Genomic DNA, 18,557 nt, shown 5'->3' with positions numbered 1-18,557 from the left:
CTCCTCTGACTTGAAATCACCAACCTCGTTGTGTCTTCATGAAAAAAAATGTCACCTGGGACGCCTGGGTGGCTCAGTTGGTTAAGTGTCTGCCTTAGGCTCAGATCATGATCACAGGATCCTGGGATCCTGCTTCTCCTTCTCCCTTTGCCTACTGCTCCACTGCTTGTGCTTTCTTTCTCTCTCTCTGACAAATAAATAAAATCTTTAAAAAAAAATCATTTAACATTTCTCTCTCTCAAATTTGTTATATCTAATCTCCCTTTAGGTTCTAATAACTAGGATTCTGGGGTCAGGAGGTCAGCATTTTCAACTGCATGAGTAGGATCACGGCCATATGTCTTCTTCCCCCATATTCCTACAACTGTGTCTTCCCATCCACAGCCTTCTGGGAATGGGGTTCACAGGGTGAAAGGTGTCCAGGCTACGTGTTGAGAAGTCCACCCTGCTGCCATTAGTGGTCTCTTAAAGTACTCATCCTTGGGCATCATGAAGACTTGTGAGGAGAGAGAGAGATGTGTCACAGAATTTAGAAGTCACCCAGACAGGGGCGCATGGGTGGCTCAGTCAGTTAAGCATCTGCCTTCAGCTCAGGTCATGATCCCAGGGTCCTGGGATCGAGCCCCACATTGGGTTCTCTGCTTAGTGGGAGGCCTGCTTCTCCCTCTCCCTCTGCTACTCCCCCTGCTTGTGCTCTTTCTCTGTTAAATAAGAAAACAAAATCTTAAATGAGGAAAAAAAAAAAAAGTCACCCAGATATGTGTCAAATGGTCACTGAAATGTTTTTCATAATCATTATAGGACATTTCTATCTCTGAAAGGTGGGTTATGGCTTATCTTCCCTTCCTACACCATCCTAGTGCCTTTACCCATGGTAAGGTACATAGTGCTTCCTTCCACAGGTGCAACTGTGGTAGAAAAGGCCTCCTTTACCTCAGCCCCCTTCCCTCAGCTATCTCTCCTGGCCTAACTTTCTTTGCTCAAGCTGGCTTAGCCACTCTCCCTATCTTTATTGTTCAGATCTGGTTCCTGATTTCGAATGCTTCTGTGCACTTCTTACACTGGATTCTCCTCTGCCTCAGGGTCTTGCCCTAAGAACCTGATTCTACTTTGCTCCAAAATCATGGTTAGATTCAAGCCCTATTTCCTATTTTTTTTTTTTTGGCTTCAATAAGAAAAATCTATTGTCTCAAAGTTTTGGAGGCTAGAAGTCCAAGATCAAGGGGTCTGTGGGGTTGATTCCTCCTGAGCGCAGTGAGGGACAATCTGTTCCACACTTCTGACCTAGCTTCTGGTGGCTTTCTGGCAATCCCTGGTATTCCTTGACTTGTATATGTGTCGTCCCATCTCTGCCTTCATCTCCCTACAGCACTCCCTCTGTATGCACGTCTGTGTCCAAATTTCCCTCCTTTATAAGGAAACCAGTCATACTGGGTCAGGATCCCAACCTACTCCAAATGACCTCATCTTAAATAATGATGCCTGCAATCACCCATATCCAAATAAGGCCACATTCAGAGGTACTCAGGGTTAGGACTTCAACATATGAATTTTCAAGGGGACATGATACAACCCATAACACCAGGTAATGGACTAATACTCAGCCATAAAAAGAAAGGGGAATCTCTTCATGAAATGGTATGGGAAAATCTCAAAATGAAAAAAACCCTAACATTCCAAATTGTACTACGCTGTACGTTGTGTAAGAAAGGATAAAAAGGACATGCACATATTTGTGTACATTCATAAAAATATTGCTGAGTGTTTGCACAGAAATCACTAATGGGTGTCTCTGGGGAAGTACCTGGATTTCTGGAGGAGAAGGGTAGGAAGGAGAAATTTTAGCATGTAACTTTTTTATACTGCTTGTATTCTGAACCATGAGACTATACATACACACGTGCCTCCCCAGGATTAATTTTTAGCAGGTTTGTTTTTCCTAAACTTACAGGCAAAATAAAATCATATTCTTCTTTAATGTGCTTACCCTTAAAAGACCAGCTGCCCTCCTTAGATCAGGTATTATCTTAACATCTTTTGTGGAGTTTTTGTCCCTCGCAGGAACACATTCTCTATCAAAGAAATTCACCTTTTGCATCTGCCATAAATGTTCGTAATGTTTTTTTGTCAGTGGGTTCCTTTCACACATGGGAGATTTAAATGGATGTGTAAAATCTGTGCGTGGCAGGTGCACGGTCGAGCTGCCAGAGAGGCAAGAGTGAACCTGAGAAATGTGAATTATCAGCGGTTCCTAGCGATTTCTCACAGTCCCTGGAAAAAGGTCTAAAAGGAACAGGAACCCTCCCACCGTTCTCATTTTTGGGTCCTACGCAAGAGGGGAGATGTCTTTTTTCCCAGAACTCCTGAATGAAGCTACCTCTACCATGATAATCAACAACAAGCACTTTCCTGGTGCTTACTCTGCGAGTGACAGCCAGAGAAGAATGGCATCTCCAGGAGGAGACCAGCAGCTGGCCTTGGACCAGCAGGTGCCAAAGACATTCTCAGGACAGAGCATATCAAAGATGTTAAAGATCCCAGCTTTAAAACTGCCATGCTGTGTGTCCTTGGGCAAATGCTTACGTTCTCTGTTTCCTCACCTATAGAGTGGGGTGATACATACAGTGACTTCATCGCAGAGCTGTTAAGAAGTAGTATATCTGTATCTATATAACATATTAATCAAAGCAAACTCTATTCACTTTTATGTGTCTCAGCTCCTGAGAGACCCTCCAGATTTGACAGTACTCTGGATCCTCACTTAAACTGCCTGGGAAAGTCACATTTATGTCTGGGTTTATGTCTGATTATTCAACAGAGCATTCTGGGATTCAGCAGAGATGAGACTCCAGTGGGCTGGAACGTGACATTACGAAAAGCAGTCCCCTCGAGCTCCTGTGTGTGCTCTGTGATGACCTGTATCCTAATCCAAATGGGCCACTTCAACAGCCTCTTGCACATCACAGGACTTGTTCAGAAATGGGAATCAGAAGTCTGGCCCCCTCCTTCAGTTCTGCGGAAACAATTAGTCACTGGACTCAGACACCTATAGGTTGGTGGATAGACCAGGCTCCCCAGAGGATGCTGGCCTGAAAGAAATGAGGACACGGCTGTACAGAAGACAAGCATCATGAGTGAAGAAGGTCTTTGCAGAGCCGTGGACCCTGACCAGGGTGGGCAATGGATTCAGATGGAGCGTGAGGCTGTGGTTGGTCTCTGCAAACCAGCCTCCTGGTTTACCTCCCTCTGGGCACCTATATGCATGGGAGAGTGAGGTGTGAGGCACGGAGGGAATGGCTTTAGTGATATGCACCAGAGAGAAAATAAAACAAATACATAAAATAATATGCTAGCGGGAGAGAGAGTGGGGCCCGAGGCCACATTAACCTGTATCAAGCTGTCTTCAGATGTTCTTCTGGATGTTCACTCTCCGGGACAGCTCCTCCTGTCCTGACCATTTAAATGGCACCTGTGTTCCGACGGCTCCCATGTTTCTATGTCCAGCTCTTCTTTCCTGACCTCCAGACTTGCATGTCCAAACACCTCGCCTCTGTGTGAGGGATGTGGTAGATAGAAGAGGCTTCTCAAATGTAACATCTCCAAACCAAAATCCAGAGTTCCCTGCCCCTCAGGATCTCTTCTCCTGTCTTGCCCATTTCTGTTCATGCGGTGAAAACAGACCTAACTGCATCCCTGATTGTTCTCCTTCTCTCGCACATATGGTAAATATGTCATTTATCATCCAGATTATCACTTTTGAGAGTAAAATGGGGAGTTATTAACAATCAGGCTGGTATAAACTAGGATATATTCTTTTTTTTAAAAAAAGTATTTTATTTATTTATTTCTCAGAGAGAGAGAGAGAGTGAGCACATGCAGACAGAGTGGCAGGAAGAGACAGAGAGAGAAGCAGGCTCCCTGCTGAGCAAGGAGCCCGATGTGGGACTCTATCCCAGGACGCTGGGATCATGACCTGAGCTGAAAGCAGCCGCTTAACCAACTGAGCCACCCAGGTGTCCCAAAACTAGGATATATTCTTTTTTTTTTTTTTTAAATTTTTATTCATTTATTTGACAGAGAGAGAGACCACAAGGAGGCAGAGAGGCAGGCAGGGAGAGAGGGAGAAGCAGGCTCCCTGCCTAGCTGAGAGCCTGATGCGGGGCTCGATCCCAGGACCCTGAGACCATGACCTGAGCTAAAGGCAGCGGTTTAACCCACTGAGCCACCCAGGCACCCCCTAGGATATATTCTTCAACACTACATTTAACCCATAGGATTTTAAAATACTGTCCTAATCGGATCCTTCTGACTTCTCACTCATCTGGTCCAAACCCATCACCTGTCATCAGACTACTGGACTAGCCTCCGACTGGGTTTCTATCTGTTTCCATGTGTATTGCTTGTTGATGCCACTACAATGCAACCTATGTAAAGCCGGAGTCCTCGTCTATGTAACAAATATGGAAAACAACTTTTCTTTTTTCTAGCGCAGAAACTTCTGGAAGACTTGAAAGGGAAGTGTTAAGAGTTGCTGCCTCTGGGGGGCGCTGGAGAAAGGGAGGTTAACAAAGGGAGTTTGAGGTGAGAAGAAATTTACTTTTAAATACACACCCTTTTGCTTTTTCTTGAAAACTGTGTGCATATGCTATCACCGTTAACTAAAAGCCACTGCTACATGGGGGATTATCCTCTAAGAAGGCCAGACTCTTCCTCTGTACTCTATTTATATGCTTTCCTTTTCCCATAACTCTGGAGAAAAGATGGGGAAGAGATCCCATTTTGTTTCAAACTGTGTCATCTGAGCTAAAAGCCCATATCTAGATTAAAGTCTTTGTGAGTCACAGAAGAATTGAGCTATTTAAATTTGAGGAGATCCTATTTTCTAAGAATTGCCTTATCTATTAAAGGTTAACAACTATCTAATAAGTCACACATATTTTCTCATTCGATACCCCTTGGATGGGGCTGACACGTGATCAGTCTCACTTTACATGTGAGGAAGGACAGGAATAGAAAGGCAAAGGAGAAATTTTTTTCTAAAGGAAATTATATGTTCTTATCCCACCCAGTAAAGGGCCAAAGTGCAATGCCGATTTTGATCAGGAAACAGTGCTAACTTTTAACATGATCCCAATTCACTGAGTGACCCTGAGGGTAACATCTTGCAATTTGAGGCAAGTTAATAAAACAGGAGCAGAGTAAAAACCAAAGCCTTACGAGCCAACTTCCATACCATTCGCTTCCAATTAGCTTTTCAGAGTATGCATACGCCTACAGACATGCAAATTTGGTCTACCTGCACAGAGTGAATTGATGACTAAAGTAAGTAATCAACTAATAAATTCAAGCTTAAAATGTCATGTTTGACTCAATTGCCTAATGATGACTTGGACAATCTATAGATTCAAAAATACAGGGTTACCATTTTTATTTATCAGTATCAGATTAGCTAGGTATCCTAGCAATAACTGATTTATATATGTATGTATATATGTGTATAGTTTCTTTTTAAAAAAAGATTTTATTGATTTATTGGGCAGTTAGACAGTGAGAGAGGGAAGAGGAGCAGGGGGAGTGGGAGAGGGAGAAGCAGGCTTGCCGCTGAGCAGGGAACCAGATATGCGGCTTGATCCCAGGATCCTGGGATCATGACCTGAGCTGGAGCTGAAGGCAATGCTTAATGACTGAGCCACCCAGGGGCCCTGTATAGTTTCTTTATATTTGTAAACTTTAGCAACCAGTGAAACTGAACATGCTAGTTCTATATTTTTACTGCCTTGTGTCTGGCTGGTAGTAAGTGTCCACTTAAATCCCAGAATATTCAACAGAAGTGGTAAAGTGGACTTGTAAGTAGTCATCAAGGAATCTGCATGAGAGTAACAACGGGTACTATTCATTGAAAGCTTAAACAGTGATTAGCATGATGTTCAGAGGCTTTGAAAAATAATATACACTAACTCATATAATTTTTATTACAGCCGTTAAGAGGAAGGTGTATTCCCATATAGTTCAGAAAGCCAAAGCATGAAGAGATTAAGTAATTTGCCCATGTTTGGTAAGTGGTGAAACTGGACTGCTACATAACCACTAAAAATCATGCTTTAAAAAAAAAAAGATTTTATTTATTTATTTGACAGACAGAGATCACAAGTAGGCAGAGAGGCAGGCAGAGAGAGAGGAGGAAGCAGGTTCCCTACTGAGCAGAGCAGGTTCCCTACTGAGCAGAGAGCCCAGATCCATGGGCTCTCTGCTCAGTAGAGAGCAGATCTGCCAGATCGATGCAGGACTCGATCCCAGGACCCTGAGATCATGACCTGAGCTGAAGGTAGAGGCGTTAACCCACTGAGCCACCCAGGTGCCCCTAAAAATAATGCTTTAAAGATTATTTAATAACAGGGGAAAATGCTCAGCAACTATTAAAAAATGGAACACAAAACTTACATGTGTATTTGCATCTCATACATAGACACTTATGCAATGACAATTTATCGAATATATAAAACTGCAAGGTAAGTTCCTCAATTGTTAACTATTCCATGTAGTAATGGGTGATTTGTCTTCTCTTTTAGTATTTTTTTTTGGAATGCCAAAACTTATTAGAATAAGCATGCATCATCTTGAGGATCAGAAAAGAAGCAGTAACAAAGGTTTTTAGAGATTGTTCCAGAAGCTGTAGCAAATTTAAACAAACCGATTGCCATAAAATAGGAAGACAAAGAGTCGACCTCTTAAAAAACAACCCAGACCTTACTGCCTTGCAGGAAGTTTCTACTAAAACTTATAAGAATCAGCTAATACCAGTCTTACTTAAAATGCTCTTGCGCTTGGCTATCCAATAGAACTTTCCATGATGATGGGTTGGCTACCTACCTAATGGCAGTGCATATATAGGACATTTGAAAATGTAGATAGTATAACTGAGAAACAGAATTTAAATTTCATTAAAATTAACTTAAATTTGAATGGTCACACATGGCTAGTGGCTACTGTGTTGGACATTGCAGTTCTAGACTATAAAAAAAATGGAGGAAAATTTGCAAATTCCTTTAAAAAAGCCAGTATAACTGTTATCTGAATATGATAAAAATGTAAATTGTGGATGAATTTCCACATATGAATGTCAGGGTAAAAAATAAATAAAATAGGGTGGCTGGTTAGCTCAGTTGTTGAGCGTCTGCCTTCAGCTCAGGTCATGATCCCACCATCCTGAGATTGAGCCCCGCATTGGGCTCCCTGCTTGGCAGGGGTTCCGCTTCTCCCTCTCCCACTCTGCCTGCTTGTGCTCCTTCTCTCACTGTCTCTCTCTGTCAAATAAATAAATAAAATCTTAAAAATAAATAAATAAAATACAGATATACTCTAGCATGTGTTAGAAGAATAATATGTATGGGAGATTAAGGATGGTCTAATATTGGGAAATCCATTAATACAATACACTCGTACTAACAGATCAAGAGAAAACACTCAGACCACAGCTGTTGAAAAGGGATTTGTTAAAATTAAACCTCCATTTCTGATTAAAAACTCTGAATGAAAGAAGACTAACCTACATTTACATAACACAAGAAAATATATATCTTGACCTAGAAAACTATATGGGAAAATAACAAAATGGAGAAATGATAAAAAAAAAAAAATCCCATTAAACTCAGGATTTCCCATTAAATGTTTAATGAAGAGAAATATACTCAGTGTTACCACTATTACTTTAGTTGATTTTGGAGGTATGAGCCAATGAAATTAGATAATAGGAAAAAAATAATAGGTCTAAAATTTTGAAAGAAGTAAATTATCACTAACTGTGCATATTACGAATGTAATCCTGATACACTAATATAAACAATCACAAATACTTCGCATGGACCTAAGCTCTGCCATTGGTTCAATTACTAGCACTATTAACAATTAGCTGTGTGACAGTGAGCAAGCTATTTAATCTCTTTGTTTCCTCTGTATAATGGGGACAATATTATCCTACCGAAGGGTTATTAAGACTATTAAATATGTAAATATATATAGAACTCTTAGAACATGCTTGCATATAATACTATTTAATATTACCATCAGTATTAAAATAATACTAAGGCATGTTATAATCATTACAAAATTATTATGAATTATAAAATATATAAAGTATAAAATATATAAAGTATAATAATGTACAAAATAAAAACACAAAAGTCAAAGTCCTTCCTATATGAAAAAGGATTATTTCATTTATAATAGCAACACAATCATTAAATACTTAGGAATAAACATATAACAGTGTGTGATTAAATAAGAATATTAAAAAATGCTAGTAGGGGACAAAAAGAATCATTGAGTAAAGGGCAAACATATACAAAGGGAGATTCAACAATATAAGTTACAAATTATTCTATAAACTTAAAAAACAGATAAAAGTGACTCAAAGTTTATATAAAAATAGATATAAAAAGTGAAGGTAGAACAATAAAGGAAAGTTAGCATGAATAGATATGAGACAATATTATAGTGCCAAAGTACTCAAAATAGTATGGTACTGAAGTCTGAATAGATAGATTCAGAAGATACAGAAGTCTGAGGACACAGAAATAGAACAAATTCATATTGGTATTTAATACATGCTGAATGGAGATACTGCATATGAGAGGGGGAGAAGATTAATTATTGAATAAATACCAGTTATAAAATCTGGTAGGTAGGCCATCTGAAAAAAATAATGCTGGCTTTCTACTTGATTCTTCATACTAAGGTAAGTTCTCTGTAGATTAAAGACATAAAAATTAAATAAAAAGTAGTGGATGGAAATATGAGAGAATGTTTTTCTATAGGCTTGGTCTGTAGAAAATCTTATTATACAAAACTTGGGAGTTATATAGAAGGATAAATTCAGTTATGTAAAACCCCCAAATTTCTGCATGGCAAAAAAGCACCACAGAAAAATCAAAGGCAATGACAAATTTGGAAGATAATATTAAATCTTAGGTCAGTTAAGTCGTTTGATTAATAGTCTTCTCTTCAATTTCTTTGACTCACACACATCAGTGAGAAAATGACCAACAATTCAACCAAAAAGTGGTCAGATAATATAAGCAGGTATTCCAGAGGAAAAAAAAAAATTCATTTTCTATTTTACTTAAAGTATTTACTTTATTTTTCTATTTTACTTACTACTTTACTGAAAAGATGTCCAACACTATTTGTGATTAGAAAAATGTGATGATTCAACCTTTTTGGCAGACTTTGGGCAGTATCTATCATAATTTTATATATCCCCCCCACCCCACACACCTCATTGCCCTACCTATTAAACTTCCAGAATTTATCTTCGGGGTATACTCACATGTATCACATGTGTTTTTTGTTGCTTTCTTTTTTTGGCCAGAGAAAACATGTTGGTAAGAGAAACTGCTTTAATAAATGTGAAATATGCAGGAAATGAAATGTTATACAGTCATTAAAAATGAGATGGTAGCTTGGATTGAGTGTAGAGAAGAATAATTCCAAAAAGTGAAAAATAAAGGTACAGAGTTAAAAGTGTTACCATTTGTTTAAAAATACGTGTTTGTAAGCACATAAAATATCCCTGGAAGAGAAGATATTCCAGGAAGATGGCTGGATAACTGAGAGACGGACACAGGAAGGCAGTTACTTTTAACTGCACACCATTTTATACCTTTTGCATTTTATACCATATGCATACATTATCCATTGCAAAATTAATTCCTTCTTTTTTTACTAGTTTATGATACTGATTAATTTTATTTATGTATTTATTTATATTAACATATAAGGTATTATTTGCCCCAGGGGTACAGGTCTGTGAATCATCAGGCTAACATATTTCACAGCACTCTTAAAACAGCTTTTACTTTTTTATCTCCTTTTCTTCTTCCATTCACCAGAATATCCTGGCTCTTCCCACACAGTGCTGCATATTACCACAATCTCAGCTCACTCCCCTTCCTCTCTTTTTTACCTGCCTAAATAAATAACTATCCACAAAATGAACAATAGGAATGTGGGACAAAGCACCTTATGTTACAGAACAATACTAGTAGAACATCAAAATGTGCATTTAGAAAGAGTTGGAAAACTATGGGACAAATAGTAACAATGTTTATCTTGAGTGGGGGGATACCAGGTAATTTTGGTTTTATCTTGGTATTTTCTGTTATTTCCAAGGTTTATATGGCAATATGTATTAAAGTAATTTTAAATTTTTAAAAAACTTCTTGCTACTCACCTGGTTCCTGTCCCTGGCATTTGCATATCGAAACCTCTGGATATAATAAAAGACCAGCCATGCGAGGGATATGATCATCAGGACGATGAAGGAGATGGAGACAAACACAACCGAAGTGCGGCTCACATATTTCTGTAAGTTCCGGGTTCCAATGGTGATGTACATGGTCACTGTGATGTTCCTTTCCAGCAGGCTTACTATCTCCTTCCCTTTTGGCTCAGGAATCATTATTGCCACGATGTCTTCTACACCTGTTGTGACAGGGACAAGGAGGGGGTAACAAGGGTAAGGTGAGAAGAGAGAGAGGGAGAAAATCATAGTGAAATATCTAGACAAAGTGATGCATAGCCAAATAATGACCCTACTTCTGACAATTCTATGCCAGACCTAACAGCCGGCTCCAATTCTAAGATCTCACAGCTAGAAAAGGAGTCAAATTCTCAACCTCCTGCAGCTACCTTGTATGTGAGAAAAGAACCTAAACCGAATTCATGACCTTTTCCACCTAGCCCAGTTTACAGTTCTCTGGGGCATTTCACAGACCCCCAAGGAGGGGAAGAGGCACATTCTACCCCATGGGAGAAGGGTAAGATGCCCAATTCTGTGCCTTCCCCCTCAAGACACCAGGAATCCTCAAATGCAGATCTCTATCATTTCTAAGGCAGTTTTCTCCTACATTGAGTACCTAAAGCAACCCAAATGGGTTTCTTGACAAGCTCTAATGATTTATAAACATTAATATCATGGCCTCAGAACTATTTCCTACTTATTTTATCGAATTCAACATAAACAGCTTGGGTCTCCTCATACTCAGCAAAGAGAGAAGATGGAGGCTGTACAATTTCAAAATTGTTTTACCTCAACTTTCAAATATTCCTCTCCCCATGCCCATTATTTGACAGTCTGAAGCCAAAGTAGCAATTCTGGGGGGTCGAAGTTACCCTTTGTCACTGTCCCTATTCTTTTTTTTTTTTTTTTAAGATTTTATTTATTTATTTGACAGAGAGGGAGAGATCACAAGTAGGCAGAGCAGCAGGCAGAGAGAGAGAGGAGGAAGCAGGCTCCCTGCTGAGCAGAGAGCCCAATGCGGGGCTCCATCCCAGGACCCTGAGATCATGACCTGAGCCGAAGGCAGAGGCTTTAACCCACTGAGCCACCCAGGGGCCCCCATTGTCCCTATTCTTGATGACGTTGTGCAAGGCACAGCCTCCACAGGGAGTCTTCAGTACTGGTATGATACCAGCTCCAAAACGACCAACTCAACATGCCACCGTGGCTGATCCTTGGACTAGAATATTGATTTTAGTTTCACCAGGGTAGGTTCTCTGGTATCACCCCAGTTCACGTTCACAAAGCTCTGGGTGAGCGCTCCTTCCATATGGAAATAGCCCATGACCTGGGGTCATTGCTAATTAAAGAGAGCAAATTTGCAATTAAGATATTGCAGATTCAGGGCAAAATTAAACACCACTGTAGCTGCTCCAAGTTGGCCTCATTCACGGCTGAGGTCAGTCTGCTGGATGGAACCAGCAGATTACCTTTGCTCAGAGGGCTGCAAGCTCTTAGAGGCTACTTAGGGCTTTCACTTGACCTTGATCTCTATGCAAGTAAATTCCTTGCTGGTATTCCACTGAATAAATACTTTAACAGCTAACTATATACAGAGGTATCTGTGTGTGCTACATCAATTACCTATTTTTTAAAAATTCCTAAAACTTCTGTATTGGCCCAATTGTAAAATCAGAAAGCCCAAGAGGATTTAGATTTGACTGTTATTTCTGGGAATTACTGAGACTGATGGATTGAATTTCAATTTTGCAGAATTTACTGACAGTTTCGATGCTCCTTCTCTTTTCATGTTTACTTTGGCTAATGGCTGCTTGTGGTCTGAGGTTTTGTTGAGGGATTAAGGCTACTGACAGGTTTTGTCTCTACAGAAATACGATCTTCTTTGTATACTAGACTAGTCTGGCCTAGTGAGACTCATCCCAGTGCTGTAGCTATTTTATAAGTAATATATTCTAGTAGTGGTAGAATAATAATTTTTCATTTAATTTACTTCCTTATTTATATTTTTAAAACATGTCTACTCAGGACTGTAGAATTTGGTTTTTGAGGATGGGATCTTGGGGTTATTTACAAAAGACCTCGTATGCTCAGACTTGCACACATTCCACAGTTTCCATTCCTAGTTATTTTTATTATTTACTTTTATTGAAGCACGGTGGACCTACAGTGCTGTATTAGTTTCAGATGTACGACACAGCGATCCGATAGTTCAATGCCATACATGATGCTTTGCCCACCATGAGAAGGCTTTTACATTTTTTGGTAGTCAAATTTTATGAATATAATCCCTTATGGTTTCTGGTTTTGATTCTCTGCTTAGAAAGCTCTTCTTCACTCAAGAGAATAGCAAGACTCATCAAAAATTGCTTCTCAAAACACAGTTTTATGTTTTACATTTAAATCTTAACCCAAATGCAATTTAGTAACAAAACAATATTTATTGCGCTCTTACAATGTGATGGGCAGAGAGGAGACAGATAGGATGCAGTTAGTTTCCCCCCTAAATTCTCAGATAGGATTGGATCGGCTTTTGGACTTTGTTTTATAGTAAGGTTGGCCTTTCCTTCACTGAAGCCATCGCAGGCTGCTTCAGTTGTGCAACTTTTAACATCTTTATTCTCTGGCAGCCTAACTGTCTTCACTCATTCTCCTCCATACACTTTTCTTACTCTCTGCTTATGCATCAAAGACCACAGGGCCTAACGGTGAAGAGTCATAGCCCAGCTCAACATTTTAAAAACAGGCAACCAGGGGCTCTTGGGTGGCTCATTGAATTAAGCATCTGACTTTGGCTCAGGTCATGAACTCGGGCTCCTGGGATCAAGCCCGGTGGCGTCCAAGAGCTGTGCTCAGTGGAGAGTCTGTTTGTCCCTCTGCCCCTCCTCCCACTCACGCTCTCCGTCTCTCAAATAAATAAATAAAATCTTTATTTTTTAAATTTAAATTTGGTTAGCTAACATATAGTACATCATTAGTTTTTGATGTAGTGTTCAATGATTCATTAGTTGTGTATAACAAAAATAAATAAAACAGGCAACCAAATTTTGGATACCCACAAAGTTTTAAATCACTCCTCATCCATTTTTAGGAACCTGAGAAAATACTTTCAGTTCCTGTAAGGCAAAGTTAAGTAACCATTTTAAAGCATTTAAACTTAAGTGCTTAGTCAACATTGCCCACATTGTTTGTACTATTGGTGTAACTTCACGGTAGAAAACAGCCACTTGGAAGGAGAAACAGTAAAAGTGGCAATAGAACACTTCTATTTATCTAGACCTCAACTTTATTTATCTTTCTAGGGCTGATGATGGTTTAAAAAAAAAATAGATGGGATTCTTGGATATTTCTCCATATGCTTTAGGCTGTGGATTACTGTGTGCGGTAAAGGGTATACATTTATCCCAACAGGAACGGTCATTAAGAATTTAGGTATAGGGACACCTGGATAGTTCAGTTGATTAAGCGGCTGCCTTTGACTCAGATCATGATCCTGGAGTCTCAGGATTGAGTCCCGCATCAGGCTCCCTGCTTGGCAGGGAGTCTGCTTCTCCTTCTGACTTCTCCCCTCTCTTTTTTTGTCAAAAAACAAATAAATAAATAATAAAAAAAATCTATCTATCTATCTATCTAGGTATGTAGGTTATCCAAAACCAGTATAGTGAAGTGGATCTGGACGAATCATCTGATCAGTCTTATCAATGTACAAAATTCAGGGCAAAAGCTACCACATAGGTCTCATATGTTCAAATGAGGCATGTGCACCAAGGTGAGTAATCAGATGACTCCCTGATCTTTGCTTCATTTTGAAATGCACAGCCACAGTATCAGGCCAGCAGCTTCTCCCCAGGTAAATGGTAGCGTAATTGCTTCTGCCGGTGTGTGGGAGGGAAGGAGTGAGAGAAGCAGGGGAGAGGAGAGGGAGAAGGCACTGAAAGCCTGAGTGCTCTCAGAGTTACGTGCTGCCCTGAGTATCTTATCTAGGACACATGGGAAGCTCTGAGACTCGGGGAAAGGGAAGTTAGCAGGTAGGCAATTTTGCGGGGGTAAAAGCTACAGAGGCTCTGCCTGGTATTTGGGAAATTCTGTGTTTACCATGATACCTATCTCTCAAATATTGATTGCCTCTTTTGCAAAATTTTGTCAGCCGACCATTTATTTCCCTCCCAAAGACATTTCATACTTCTGAGTTATTATAAAATTATGGAGTATTCTGGAAAAGCTCTTCAGCTGGTGAGGCAATGTGTGCCCAGCAGACGTATGATCCAGCGGCCACACGGCAAGGGTGCTCTGGATTCTTAGCGCTCCCTTTCCCAGGACAGCATTCAATTGCCATTATCTAATTTGGTATATGTAGACAGTAAAGGATCAAAATGGAAGTGCAGGAATCTAAAAAATGTTTAATAACCAGAAAATCCATGACTTGTAAATTCAAAACCAGGTTGTTTAAACACTGCATTAAGACAAAGCCTAGGACACCAACAGAGTGTTAGACACTGGACAGAGCACGAGCCCCATTCCTCCCTGCGCAGCTCGGATACTGAGTGGTACCATCTCTCCTAGGTTCGTGTGATCAAAAATCCTTCATCAGTTCTCTGTATCCTCTACAGAGGGCCTTTCAGAATTCAGGCAATAATAAGAAAAGGCTGCAGTATTTCCCTTGGAGATATTTTCTATTTATTTACTTAATATCTTTATTTTATTTTTTTAGATTTTATTTATTATTTGACAGAGACACAGAGAGGGAACACAAGCAGGGGGTGTGGAAGAGGGAGAAGTAGGCTTCCTGCTGAGCAGAGAGCCAGATGTGGGGCTCAACCCCAGGATCCCGGGATCATGACCTGAGCCGAAGGCAGACGTCTACCGACTGAGCCACCCAGGTGCCCCACTTTTTTTTTTTTTTAAATAGCTCCTGATTATCACCTGGTCTTGTGACACAATGCATGGAAACTGATCTTAAAAACTACAAAGTATCATATAAATGTAGAGTATTCCGGCTCAGGTCATGATCTCGGGGTCCTGGGATCGAGCCCAGTGATTTAACATTAGAAAATATATTAATACTTTTTAATACATCAAAGACTGAAAGGAATAAAGTATATGATCATCTTGTGTGGCTAGCTATCCTTCAAGATCTGGTCTCTTTCTCACCTACAGTCTTAGTGTGTTAGCTAGGCACAGGCTGACCATGGAAAAATGTTAGCCCCTGTCTCACTTGCAGCTAGATGTGGCTACGTGATTAGTATTTGGCCACTGAGATGTGAATGAAGACGATGATTGCCACGGAGTATGTGCTCCCCAGATTGTCTCCCCTTTTCCCTGATTTCGGCTGGAGAGATGTGGAGCGGCCAGCTTCTTAGAGAAGGAAGCCACACATTGAGGATAGCACCCATTCTTGATTATTATTAAGAATAGTAGAAGGAAAGCTCCTTAATGTGATAAAAGATCTACCAGAAGCAGCACATTAAACGGAGGACACATTAGGGGGTCCTGAATTCAAATGGTGAATAAGACCAAGAGGAGCCAACAGTTAAAGTAGAAGTGGTATCTGGCATAAAGAGACATAGAAACTAGAGTGTAAATGCTGGAAAAGAAGAGTGTAAGCTGTCATTATTTCAGCAAATCACATGACAATCTAGAAAAGCCAAGATAATTTAGCTTTTGAAATGAGAAGAACGTTCACTCAATACAAGATTCGAAATCCACATCAAAAATGAAGGGCTTTCTATATCCCAGTAATATCTCACCAGAAAATGTAATGGAAAAAATGATCTATACATAACAGCAGCAGAAGTTACAAAATACCTAAGCACACATCTAAACAAACACTGGCCCCCTATGAAGAAAACCGCAAAATACAGTTTCTCTGAAAGACATCAAAAATTTCTGAAGCAGTTTTCTTTTTTTTTTTTTTAATTTTTTTTTTAATTTTATTTATTTATTTGAGAGAGAGAGCATGAGCGAGGAGAAGGTCAGAGAGAGAAGCAGACTCCCCATGGAGCTGGGAGCCCGATGCGGGACTCGATCCCAGGAATCCAGGGTCATGACCTGAGCCGAAGGCAGTTGTCCAACCAACTGAGCCACCCAGGCGTCCCATCTGAAGCAGTTTTCAATTTAACCCAAGGATTATTTAGTATTAGTATTATACATTTAGTTTCCAAACATATGTGATTTTTAAAGTTATCCATGTGTAATTATTATTTTATCATTTCATTATGGTCAAGGAACACAGGCTCTTGATATTTAGTTCCTTAATCATCTAATACACTTTCGGGGGCTAAATGTTCCATTTGTCTCCAGAAACACTGTATTCAAAACTATTCTTTTGGCGGGGTGGGGGGTGGTATGGTGTGCCTGGGTGGCTCAGTTGTTGAGCGTCTGCTTTCGACTCAGGTCATGATCCCAGGGTGCTGGGATCGAGCCCTGCATCAGGTTCCCTGCTTGGCAGGGAGCCTGCTTCTCTCTCTCCCACTCTGCCTGCTTGTGTTCCCTCTCTCACTGTCTCTCTTTCTGTCAAATAAATAAAAATCTTAAAAAAACAAATAAACTATTCTTTGTTTGATATATACATCTCATTGATCAAGTTTATTAATTATATTCATATTTTCCATATCTCTGCTTATTTTTATCTGCTCAATTGCCTGAAAGGAGTGTGTTAAAATGTCTCCTATAACTGTGGCTCTGTTTTTCCTCTGAAGTTCTGTCAGCCGCTGCTAGTTATTTTGAGTTTCTACGCTGAACTGCATGTACGCATTTGTGGTGGTTCTGTCTGTTTTCACTACTGTTGCTGGCATAGGTCTGGGCTCATCAAGATTCTTGCTCTTTGTAACTTTTTGAAGTTATATTTGAGAATAGTCTTTGATGCTTTTAAATGTTAATTGTCTGTTTATGAGTGCTGTCAGTTAGTTTGGTAGCACACTAGTGCCCCCTCAGCTGTGGTTTCTGTTAACAGGGAGTTAACTTCAGTCCAGAAGCCCCTGAGCCTCCTGATGTATCATCAAAAGGTCCATGGTAGCCTAACACAACATCACAATGCCTACATCATTCACCTCACTTCTCCTCACGCACAAATTTTATCATCTCACACTGTCAGAGAAGAGGGATGAGTACAGTACTAGAAGGTATTTTGAGAGAGAGAAAGAGAGACCACATTCACATGCTTTTTATTATGGTATAGTGTTATAATTCTTCTATTTCCCTTTTAGTTACTGTTGTTACTCTCTTACTGTGCCCAATTTCTAAATTAAGCTTTATTATAGTTATGTATAGGAAAACACATAGTGTTATAGGTTTTGGTACTATGCACGGTTTCATGTATCCCTGGGGGATCCTAGACTATTCCCTGCAGATAAGGAGGAATTACTGTACACAAAGCCTTTCGATCTGAAGTATTTCATCCCTTTCTTAGTGTCTAAAACATCTGTCTTCATACTTTATGCAAATATTGCCTTTAATATTTTTTCTCTCCCGAGATCCCTTTATCCTGTTGGTGGAATTCATTCCGTTAGCTATATTTTTATACTTTTCCCTCTCACTCAAAAAACCTTCTATTCTGAAATGATTACAGACTAACAGTGGCAAATATAGTGCACAGAGGTCCCATGCACACATCTCCCAACTTCCCCCAGTGGTGGCATGTCACATATTACAGCACATTATCAAAACAGGAAATTCACTGGCATAATATAATTAACCAGATTACAGGACTTAGACTTCACCAGTTTGGGCATGTGCAGAGTTTTAAAAGGTCTTTGTGTAAAATTCCACAACATTTTATCACACATGTAGAGTCATTCTTATCACTGCCACAATTAAAATATTGAAATATTCCATCACCGAAAATAATTGCCTCTCCCTTTTATTTCCCTTCCCTAACCTCTGATGTCTACTTACCTATTCTCCATCTCTAGAACTGTATCTTCTAGAATGTTATACAAATGGAATCACATAGTATGTTACACTTTGATATTAGCTTTTTTCCCCCTTACTTAGCAAAATACCCTTAACATGAATCCAAGCTGTTGCATGTATCAGTAATTCACGCCTTTTTACTGATGAATGGCATTCTATGTTATGGAATATTTAACCACAGGTTAGCTGTTCATTCATTGTTGGACATATGGGTTATTTCCAGTTTGGGACTATTAAGAATAAAGCTGCTATAATCATTAGGGTAGAAATGTTTGTGTGAATCTAAGTTTTCATTTCTCTGGGAAGAATGCCGAGGAGTGTGATTACTAGGTTGTATGGTAGCTGCATGTTT

The 18,557-nt window shown here is 39.7% G+C and overlaps 1 protein-coding gene across 2 annotated transcripts in view; it reads right to left on the bottom strand.

The window, feature by feature from the left end:
* The window catches only part of RNF150 (ring finger protein 150), a 261,941-nt gene that overhangs the window by 96,360 nt on the left and 147,024 nt on the right, over positions 1 to 18,557 (bottom strand). For both annotated transcript variants that reach the window (XM_044268030.1, XM_044268031.1), the window contains exon 2: positions 10,229 to 10,479. In XM_044268030.1, the coding sequence (XP_044123965.1) occupies positions 10,229 to 10,479 (251 nt within the window). The remainder of the gene's footprint in view (positions 1 to 10,228; positions 10,480 to 18,557) is intronic.

The sequence above is a fragment of the Neovison vison genome, chromosome 11 (assembly GCF_020171115.1).
Source record: "Neovison vison isolate M4711 chromosome 11, ASM_NN_V1, whole genome shotgun sequence".
In the NCBI taxonomy this organism is placed as follows: domain Eukaryota; kingdom Metazoa; phylum Chordata; class Mammalia; order Carnivora; family Mustelidae; genus Neogale; species Neogale vison.
The sequence above is the reverse complement of the archived record's forward strand: the minus strand, read 5'-3'. Positions and strand labels throughout refer to the sequence as shown.